This window comes from Typopeltis vanoorti, chromosome 14, assembly GCF_054136105.1.
Source record: "Typopeltis vanoorti isolate ZY-2024b chromosome 14, IOZ_Tvanoo_1.0, whole genome shotgun sequence".
NCBI classification, from domain to species: Eukaryota; Metazoa; Arthropoda; class Arachnida; order Uropygi; family Thelyphonidae; genus Typopeltis; species Typopeltis vanoorti.
The window spans coordinates 121,715,269-121,727,273 of NC_143562.1; the positions used below are offsets into that span (position 1 = coordinate 121,715,269).

At 37.2% G+C, this 12,005-nt stretch overlaps 1 protein-coding gene across 3 annotated transcripts in view; it reads right to left on the minus strand.

Moving 5' to 3' along the window:
- LOC150099871 (RCC1 domain-containing protein 1-like) overlaps positions 1-12,005 on the minus strand; it is a 165,256-nt gene that overhangs the window by 110,011 nt on the left and 43,240 nt on the right. For all 3 annotated transcript variants that reach the window (XM_090403863.1, XM_090403861.1, XM_090403862.1), the window contains exon 2: positions 4,728-4,997. In XM_090403863.1, the coding sequence (XP_090259989.1) occupies positions 4,728-4,997 (270 nt within the window). The remainder of the gene's footprint in view (positions 1-4,727; positions 4,998-12,005) is intronic.

The window sequence follows — 12,005 nt, forward strand, 5'->3', positions numbered from 1 at the left end:
CTGGTGATATTTTACCCTTCCAATTGTTATACCCATTAACTGCCCAAGCTCATTTCTAAGATTATTATGATACCTAACTTACAATTCCACATACATTCCTTTCTCCCTGATACTCCTGCATGTCATTTCATCTCCATGGTCACTCTTTCTCTCCAATTGCAGCAGAAATAACATTTCAGTTAGAATCAGATCTGATGCTAGGACCAAATCCAAACTTGAGCCTCATATTGAGCCTCATAAGGGACAAATGCCTTACACAAGATGTAGTAGAAGGAATTTGTCCCTCAAGAATTCCATTCCCATACTATTACATGCTGTTTCCTTTTCCCAATTTAGACTGCCGTAGCTAAAATCTCCCATAATGATTACTTGTTTTTCACTTGTCAGACTCAACTGCCTAAACATTTCCTTCTCTTCAAACTCTGTATTTCTTGGCTTACAGCAACATCCCACTGAACATCCTATCCTGCCCATCCCCCATTATATATGCTCAAAAACATTAGCGATATTTCTCAACAAATCCACTATTCTGAGAGGACACAGCTCACTTATCACAAGCAGTACTTCACCATATTTACCTTTCCTATTCTCCTGAAATAAGCTATAGTCTTCTACTTCTATACCACTGAGCATATTACTTCTGTCAACTATGGAACCCGATAATCTTTGGACTGGCTGAGGCTATCAATGCCACTTTATCCCTGGTATTTGTATAAAGAAACACTGATGCATTGCCAGTATTTCTATATCTATTACTCTTCACTCCAGACTCCATTTGACTCTGCATTACACCATACATCCCCCCCCCAGTGTCTATTTTCACAAGTTGCCACTGTGTTTCAATCCATCCTGAAAACTCTAATTTTCCTGCTCACTTGCTCTGAGAACAATATTCTCTCCAGATGCCTATGCCCTTCCTTGTTCAAATTCAATTGCTCTCTAGCATGCAGCTCTCTTGTATCCTCAAATGAACTCCAAGCATTCACATAATCCAAGCCTCTCTTCTAACCCATTCTTGCTATCACGCAATTCATTACTGATGCTCTTCTCATTATCATATCTAGGTAACATGCTCACTATCTTTCCTCTCACACTCTTATACCATATAACCTCAAATCTCTCACTACCTGATTCACACTACCTCTTATGTCATTTGTACCCACTATCACAATCATCGCGTACACCTTTCACTTGACTTAGTCATATTCACTTGTCATAGTCATATTCTCTATCATTCCTCCAGGCAAGCACTTCCCTGGCATTCTATTTTGCACTCTATGAATCATTGTATCTCCATACACCACACCTCTCACTGCTCATTTCATTTCTTATTCACTTGCATTCTTCACACTCTTTCCTCTCTCTCTCTCTCTCTCTCTCATGCACTTCCACTTACCTGCCTTCTCTTCTTCCCTATTCCCTTTCCTTCTATCATTCTCATAATACTCTCGTACTCCGACTCTTGTTCACTTCATATCAGTTAGCCTTCCAGCCTCCTAATTTCTTCTTTCAAGCTTCTAAACTTATTTTTCATACATTCCACTTCTCTTAGTCTTTCTCTCTCAAGCAACCTACCGCTTGTTCAACAAGCACCAACCCAATCATTACCATCCTCTAAATCTACTACACTTCGTGATGCAATATCTATTTCCACATAACATATTCTTCTTCCTCACCCTCAATCATGCTGCTCTTCTCTCTCTCTCTCTCTGACAGCATTCACTCATTTCTGACATAGCACTACTGCAGCCATTTAAATTGAAAGTGACATCTATGTTGCCGAGCTCTTCCTATTTCCAATATTTCATGCAAATATTTTGATATTTTGGCAAAGTCAAATTGACATTATCAGAGAACAAAATGAGAGGGTGGTCTGAAAAGTTCTCGGCCTCAACCATAGATGGCAACACTATCAGCAAGATTTTTTTTTTAAGTTGGTACATCTGTCATAAGCATCCATGTGAAATTGCAAGTCATTCTATCAAGTAGTTTGTGTTTTATACAGCTGTCTGTATCCCTTGAAATAGATAAAACTGAGTATTGTGTGGTTATAAAGTTCTTTGTAAAAGAAGGTTTAATGCCAAAAGAAATTCATTCAAAGTTCATAAAAGTTTATGGGCACTCTTCTCCTTCATTTTCAACAATTAAGAAATGGGCTGCTGAGTTTAAGCATGGCTGTACCAGCCTTGAAGATGATCCACGTGAAGGACGTCCAAAAAGTGTAACAACACCAGAAATCATAGATCAAGTGCATGTATGGTATTGGATGATTGGCAAGTCAAAGTGAGTGCGTGAAATTGCTGAGACTATAGGCATTTCAAAAGAACATGTAGGATATATTTTGCATGAAGAATTGCAAATGAAAAAGCTTTGCACAAGATGGGTACCGCGCTGCTCAGAGTAGATCAAAAGTGCACTCGCATGAAATCTCCGAACAGCGCTTGGAACGTTTTAACAAGAATAAAACTGATTTTGTGCATTCAAACTCTGGAACATCACTGGAATAAATGTATTAGTCTTAACAGAGATTATGTTGAAAAATAAAAATAATTTTGAAATTATAAATTCGTTTTTTCATTGTTACTCCAAGAACTTTTCAGACCACTCTCGTATAATAAGATACGAGAATGCAGGCATTATGCTAAATAATGAAGATAAAACATGTGAACTGAGAGTGAGCCTGGTGTCCTTAATAGTGCCTCCTAGTGTGCTAAATTTGGTGTCCTTAGCTGTTGGGATGAAGCATAGAGAATGAAAGCTTCCCACATCTAGGCCATGCAGCCAAGTGGAAAAAAATGAAGCTTTCTAGGCAACTGAATAGATTAGCCTTTCTAAAACACTGCCAGGATAATAACGTCATCCCTGATTGTGTTAAACTGAAATACCGGTTTAATTCACCAAAGGCTTTCAGCATATACAGACGCACTAGCTTCACCCTTTTATGTGAACAGATTGGTGATACTCACATTCTACTTGCCGACACTAACGAAGCTATTTGCTACTAAAAGAGAAACTCACCGGAATGTTGAATGCTGACCTTTGGACAATTCTTTCAGATGTCTCTAACTCATCAGCTGCCAAAGAATTTCTAAAAATAAAAAAGTCAGAACATCATCAAATTTGCTAAACTTCTAAAAAAACTCTGTCAAGCCTCAACAACCTCGAGTAAGCACTCTCATAAACTTAACTCCTTCATTTCTTTGAAAAAGGCTGAATTTCACTGAATGAAAAGCATAAATATACTGTCCTTGGGAACCAGTCCATCTTAACTAAAAAAGTAGTTTGGTGAATAGTGACTGTTGCATCAATTTGAGCTTCACTCAAAATGGGTTTAGATATCTGTAAATGATAGTAGTGTACATCATATGCACCATCACTTACTACTTCACTTTCTCAAGCATAAAATATAATCTCTGTCTGATCAACTAATGTATGCAAAAAAGTGTGACTATGTGACACTTAAAAATAACTTACTGAGACAATTACAATAAAAATTATAATCATTTCAGTGAGTGTTTGGGAGAGAGATGAGTAATGTGAGATGAGGACTTGCAGAATATTCCAAATCTCAATGAAATAATTCTATCATTTTTTTAAGGTTATGGTAAACACTCTTGCTAAATCAAGATACACTTTTTCTCTTCTTTGCTCAACACTTCTATATTACTAATACTCTTAGTACTGTCATTTAATTTAATAATTAATCTTTTCTCTATCAAATTTACACTTGCTAGAACTAGTATCCATTTTTTTTTTTTTATGTGCAGTTCCACTCATGAAATGTTATTATAAACCTATAGTATATTTTGTTGCATGAATGGGCTAAGAATTTTTTTTTTTTGCCATTTTTATCAATTTTTATATTTTTTTTATTTAATTTTACATAGTCCAGAAACCGTGATCTAGACCAAACATGGTACTTTTTCAAGCTACTTCAGGCCTCCAATAAGCAGGAAGATGGTCTCACATCAAGCATTGAAATTCATCTCCCACCTAAAGACAATTACAAACATCTATGCCCATAGCAGGATTCAAACCCGCGACCTGTTGGTCAGAGAAAGGGCATGCTAATCACTCGGCCAACCAGGTCAGCAATGGCACATGATGGATATTTCTTTGTGATTTTCTTTGATGAAATGTGCATGACATCCACACAAAAAAAATCAGAATCAAATCATTTCATTAAATAATTTTTATCTATACATGAAGTGATATTAATGTCTTCCAGAATTTCTAGATGTCTGTGTAGTATGTAGCCCTGTGGAAGTGGCATTTACTTCCATAATATTAAACTACCTAAAGAAAGAACACTATGAGTTAAATTCTCTTTACTGACTACAGAAATTTTATCTAGGTCTTTTTTTCAGCCAGTTCCCAAGATAGTCATATCTTTGTCACAAAAAAAAATAACTGGAGAACTATACTAGTTTAGTTCTCCATATACATAAGATATATCTGTCAAGGTTTAGGTCTATGAGATGGCAACACTTCACTGCCTGTAATATCTTTCCTGAAAGTCTTGATTAATTGAGAGCCTTAAGTTCAGCTATCATGCTAAAGGGTGGGCAAGCTGACCACCTTCAAAAACATAGTTACAGCTAAAGGAGCCTCAGCCTTTGGGAATTATTTTAGAATGTCTACATTATGAATACCTGCATGTTTCTTTGTATCAACATATATTAATATCATTTTAAAACAATATGAAAAAAAAATAAGAAAAATATTACCATAGGAAATCATAACTGTATGCATTTCTCCTGTGGCTATACTACTAATCTTTAAACTACTGGAATCTGCTTTAACTAAAAAATCAGGTGATACATTATGATACCATTTAGTCCAAAATAAACAATGTCCTTCTTTTGTTAATATAAAAGTATCTTTCCAACCGCAAATAACATTTCTAACTTCATAACCAATATCAGATGTTAACTTCGTGACAGGATCAGAAATGCTACTAACATCATTATCAAAACCACAGTGGAAAAGTCTTCCATCTGAAAAATAAAAATTTAAAATAAAATAAAACAAATAAATAAAATGGAATATTTACAGATTTGTAGTATTGTGTTTATATAAAGTGGCATATCTGATATACTGAAGTACTCTGCAAAATACATGATCAAATTCATAAATAAATCATCATGGTGCAGTGTCAAGTCACACTTATTGCCAATTGACATATAAGTTACTAAAGGGGTTCTATAAGATTTATGATTATCCAAAAAAAAAAAAAAAAAAAAAAAATTCAATGCAAAGTATTTCAAAAATTGCATATATTATCATCACTATCAAATTCCGGATATGTACAAGATACTATAACATTACTGTATGTAACCACTACCTAAGTCATCTGCAGATAATTTGATGCCTCCATGTTTCTGTTCTAGTAGTCTCATTGCTAGAGTGATTGATCACAACAGTATGAAAGCAACTCAGGTTAGTATTGCCTTTATTATTTTTTTATTATTTGACACCTCCAGGGAGCCAAAGACTCATCAAGGGAGGGCACCTGCTCTACAACTCTGTCACCACCCAATCCACCAACTGACTGCAACTACACCAACTCCATTATTGCCAACCATCACTACTAGTACTTCCAGAGACAATCGCAATCATCCATGCCCACGGAGCAATTCGAACCCGTAGCTATTTGGCTGGAGAGTGGATACACTAACCACTCAGTCAACCATGTCGACAAAAATTTCAGGGTCATCCGGGATATGAACCCGGGACCTCTCGCACCCAAAGTGAGAATCATACCCCTAGACAAGGGGTATGATTTAGACAAGTGAAGCATAAATGGTATTGTTGCAGTGGATATATTCTGACTTCTTACATTCAGTCATAATCCCACAGATGGTAGGTTCTTCACAGAACTAATCACTCAACCAACCACATGAACTAAGCGTCTGAACCTGCAGCTCCTCTTGCACTAGCAGGATTATACCATTGCAACAACTAGTCGTCTGTAGGGTAAAACTAACCTGTCTCACAACAGTCTAAACCCAGCTCATATTCCCTATTAGTGGATGAACAATCCCATGCTTGGAAAATTATGCTATGCACAATGATTGGAAGATAACATGCCAGTTCCCTGTGATACCCTTTTTGACAACTCTTGCTTAAAACTCTTAAAATGAAAGGATCGACAGGAACCTATCAACAATTTTTCTCCAAATTAATCTGTTATTTCTTAGGATTCCAAATATTATTGTTATTAATCAGGTCTCCATGGAGTCAAGAGCCTCACTGTGGGAGGTCCTTCTTAAGAAACGCAAAGTCTATCATACCACTCCTTGAACTCACTGACCGTTCTTGCTCTCACCACTCTCTCTCAGGCAATGCATTCCACAGTTCAAGCACCCTCACCCTTTTGCCCACAGCATCTTTTCATAGCTTCCAGGGATGGCCCTTTGTTATCACACCTTCTCGCTGTTCTACCAAGCGAAAGAACTCCCCAATGTCCACCCTTAACTGCCTCGCAACAGTTTAAAAGTCTTGATCATATCACCTCTCCTTCTATACACCAAACTCTGCAGTTCACATCCCATCAGCAGAACCCCATAACAGATATTGTACAGTCCTGAAACCATCTTTGTTATCTGCCTCTGTACCCTTTCCACAGTTAATTTATCTCCTTCAAATCCTGGAGACCAAATTTGAGAACAATAGTCCAAGTGTGGTCTAATCAGGGTCTTATACAATGGAATGACAACTCTTTTATTTCTGCAGATCAGCATCCTTCTCAGTATTGCAGCAATCCTCTGGATTACCTTCACCACCTTTGCAATATGCTCATTGAATGTCAGTTTTATATTAACCATCACTTCCAGATCTCTTGTCTCCCCTACTTCCTCCAGTATAGCTGCTCCAATCGAGTAAGCATTCTCCCATTGATGGATCCCAAACTTCAAGACTTTTACATTTTGCTGCATTAAATCGACACATCCATTCATTTGCCCATCTCTCTAATTTATTCAAATCCTCTTGCAGGGCTGCCACATCTGCACTATTACTGATAACCCTTCCCAGCTTCACATTATCTGCAATAACTGCATATCCCCTTGCAATCCATTGACAATGTCATTAATATAAAGGTTGAATAATACAGGTCCCAGTACTGAGCCCTGTGAAACCCCACTTGTAACCTTCTACTTCCTTGATATTGTCCCACCATACACAACTCTCTGATGGCTATCAGACAGCCAATCCTGAATCCAGTTGACTAACTCAACAATTTAAACCCATGTGCTGCAACTTAAATATCAGCTTATCATGTGACACCCTGTGAAATGCCTTTGAAAAATCCCAAAAAATGGCAGTATATGCCTTTCCCTCATCAACTGCTCTTGTCACTTTATTATAAAAGGCAATCATATTACTAAAGCAAGAGCACCCCTTATCTAATCCATGTTGATTCTCACAGAGAACATCACTTGTCTGCCCAATGCTGTATATAGTCCCTCACTAATTTCTACAAGACCTTAACAACTACTGATGACACACAAACTGGCCTATAATTAGACACTTCTAGTCTGTTACCGCCCTTATACAATGGCACTATCTTACCTTACTTCCTTGGGTACTTTCCCACAGCCAGACTTTTATTGAAAAGCCAGGTCAATGGAGCAGTCCGTTCTGTAGCACATTCTCTCAAAATTCATGGTGAAATACCATCCAGAGTACTCAGTATATGGAACACACTCTCCTCTAGCACCTCTAAACCTGCCCTATCCCTCTAGTATTAAAACCATCTTCTCCAGGATGAAATACTCTAATAAAGTGCTCATTGAACAACTCCACTATGTCCTGTGCATCAGTCACTCTATTCCCATTTTTATCCCACAATCATTTCTCCTCCTTCTGGCCACGCAGCTAAAAAATTCCCTAGGATTTTCTTTGGATCTAAGTGCCAATCTCTTCTCATATTCCAGTTTTGCCTTTCTCATCATATTAGTCACTCTCCTGGCTTGCATCTTATATTCTTCATGCATCTGCTCTCCACCCCTCTCCTTATATCTATTCCATAATCTCTTTTTCACCTGCAGTTCCTGTATGATATTGTTTGTCATCCACTTTACACCAAATTCTGTCCTCTTCTTCACTTGTGGAATACAGTTACTATTGCTGCTAACAAATATTCCTTCACAATTTCCCAAGCACTAATGATATCCTGTCCTCCATGGAACTGCCCCAAGTTGATATCTAAGACTATTATAATCACCTGCCTTATAATTCCACATATGTTCCCTTTTCTTTAATACTCCTGCATGTCTATTCATTTTCCAAGTCAAAACCATATGGTCACTCTCTCCAAATTGTGAGAGAGAGATGTCATCTCAGTTATTATCAGCTCTTCTGATGCTATGATCAAATCCAAAACTCTTGAACCTCTTGTTCCCTCTATTACATGTTACATAAGACATTTGTCCTCCAAGAATTCTAGAAATTCCATTACCTTATTACTACATGCATTTTCCTATTCCCAGCTTATACTGTTGTAGTTAAAATCTCCCATAACAATCATTCTTCTTGCACTTGCCAAGCTCAACTGTCTAAACATCTCCTGCTCCCCAACCTCTTTGCTCCTTGGTTTGTAGCAACACCCTTCTAAATATTCTGTCTTGGCCACTTCTATCTCACACCATATGCTTTCAAAACTGTTAGTGTCACTCCCTCCAAAGCCTCCACTCTTAGAGGACATAAGTCATCAATTATCATCAGCAGTACTCATCACCACGTTTTCCTTTCCTATCCTGCCAAAAAATGCTGTACCCTATTACTTCAATTCCTGTTATTATATCATTCTCCGTCAGCCACATCTCAGAGATCCCAATAATCTTTGGCAAGGCTGATGCTATCAGAACTACCAATTCATCTCCTTTATTTCGGATACCCCTGGCATCAGTATAGAGCATAAAAATGTCATTGTTTCTATACCTATCATTGTCCCCTCTCAACCCCACTGGACTCAGTGTTACCTGATGCCGTTTTCCCCTTCTCCCAAAGCACCCATCCTTCCTCATTCAAATGCGAGCAGTCTCTCGCATATAGTTCCTTTCTGTCCTCAAATGCCCTCCATGCATTCACATGTTCAATCCTCTCTTCTGACACATTCTGGCTATTATTCTATTCATTATTACTGCTCTTCTGCTCAGTTCGTCATTATCATACCTGGGTAACACACACAATCTTTCCTGTCTGCGTTTTCTTTTGTACAACCTTAAGCATCAATCTCATATCTCTCGCCACCCGATTTACACTGCCTCTCAAGTTATTCATGCCCACCATCACAATCATCTCATCCACCCTTTTACCCACTTAACTGCCATAGCCACACTTTCTATCATTCCTCCAGGCAAACACTCCTATGGCATCCTATCTTGCACACCACAGATCATCGAGTCTCCATACATCACACCTCTTACCACTCTGTTCCTTGATTGCTCACCTGAATCCCTCACTCTCTCTTCTAACCCTTTCTCTCTGTGTTCCCCTACTTACCTGCTGTCCTGGCATCACTCTATCCCTGGTTACAGCATTCCCTTGCATTCTTCTCATTCCCTCTCTCTCTGACTGTTTCCATTCTCTCCTCTTCTATCATTCCCTCTCTCCTACTGTTTCTATTCTCTCTTCTATCATTCCCATACCTCTCTCTCTCGCTCTCATTCCCTCTCTTCTGTTTCTATTCTCTCCTCCTCTATATTCATAACCCTCTCTCATTCCTACTCTGATTCCACTTATCTCATCTTTAATACTTCTCATCTCATTCCCGAGACATTCCACTTCCTTTTTTGGCTCATCTATCTCTCTGCAAGTTAGTCGCACTTACTCGGCATTCATTCTCCCAATCAAGACCATCTCCGAAAACCTCAGAGGCATTCAAGCCTTCCACACTCCCGACTCTTCCCATTGTCTACATTTTGCGCATATATGCACTCCCTCCTCTCACACCCACCACATATCCAACTCCCTGGATACATACATACTGCAAGCACTACACGCCACAAAATCCTTTATTATGTTACGCAAAATAGAGTCCTAAAATGGTGGAGGACTTGGTGACACCTCATTTGTATTTGGAGCTGTGGCTGCCATCATTCACTTATTGCTGAGGAACTACTAAACACTAAATATATACAAGCACTATATTATATATATAATGCTAAATATATATAAACGCTATCTTTAACTATACTAAATAGTGCAAACTTATTTTCTCTTCCATCGAAAAAGAGTCCGACTCTGGCCTCCCATTCTGTAGCCTAAAATAACACAATACATAACAACGAAACTCCAAAAGCAGCACCACTAATGAACACTTGTGTTACTAAGAAACAAATATAGTGCAATTCACAAAAGAATTCACACATTGTCAGATCTTATATTTCAGTCTTCTAGAGCAGTGTTTCTCAACCTGTGGTCTGTGGACCACAGGTGGTCTGCGACGATGGGACGGGTGGTCCGCAGGCAGACTTAAATTAATTAAATAAAAATATATTTTTTAGTTATGTTTAGTTAAAAAAAAACAAAAGCTTCAGAATGTTCAAAGGTGGAAGCAATAAAAAACTACATTGTTGTTCAATTCACCCATCTTTTATTACTCTTCATTCTGGTACTACAATAATTTTTTCGGTAGAATGACGAATAATATGAGGGATGAAGTGAACAACAATATTTTTATATTTTTATATATAAAAGGATATTCATAGATATTATCTTAATATTTAATCCTACCATAGAGATGATCTCTGTTCAACAATTATTTTTAATTTATTTCAAAGTGTACCTATATGTTATTATATGCACAAGAGTTCACTCCAATTGGTGCAATGATCTTAACTCTTTCTTTCAGAATCCAAATAATCACTGACTCAAGACCAAAATACAAAATAAACATATTTAATATAACAAAAACAACATATATGCACGTCAAACAAATATTACATAACTACAAATTAAGTGGATCCAAGGCCTTTTAAAAATAAACTTACACTTAAGACTAGACTAAACACTATATTTGTACAATGACAAAATGTTCATAGTCAGTTTCTCTCTCTGTGAAGGCCCTTTTCCGAAGACATATGACTTTATTCTTCATTTTTACAGGATTCTTTCTCATCACTTATGTAGCACACATTAATTCTTCCTGACTTAATTCTGTCTCTTTTTAGTAGAAATAATAGTTAGATCCGGCGTCCTTAATACAGATGAAACTTCCTAATCAGTTTTCTCGAACATTCCTTTAGAACGTAAATAGCAAATTCTTCTTTTATTCACTAAATGCTTATTGACAGTCTTAACTCTTCCAATTAAAAAAAACTTACAGTTCTACAATTTTCTTTTCGGAATCTCCTATAAATCTTCCAGTTTGTGTTTCCTCCGATATTCCTTTTAAAACGCCTATAGCAATATTTCTCTTTTATTTATCAATACTGATTCCACTTTGAAACTTAATAGTTCCACAATTCCTTTCTCGGAATATACTATTAATTTTCCTCCGACTGTCACATTAAAACTTAAGTTCCTCCTAATCTAAATATCTGCCAGCCTGTGTTCTAAATTCCTTCCGAACGCTCTCTTGTTTACTCTCTCGTTGCTTCGATACCGAACTTGTCAGCTGTCAATCACACATCAAACTTCTCAGCAAGCATGTGCACTCCATGAAACTGGTAAGGAAGAAGTTAGGTATAAATAATGGCTGACATGTTGTCTCCGTTAGCGACAAGAGAATGTCTTCATAAAAACACAAAACTTAATATTTTAAATTACAATAAAATTCCTGTAAGTCATACAAATATCGAATCTGGTAAGCACATCAATTTTTTTAACTTCTTTCCATATCACTTTTGACAAAACAATTTCCATAACGGGTACATCGCAAGTGCCGACAATGTGTGTTATGAAAACAAAACTAATAAACATTTTAACATAAACAATTCATAAAAATATTCAGAATTTTAATTATGATTATTTTTACAATGGTGAGGCTCAGCTCTGCT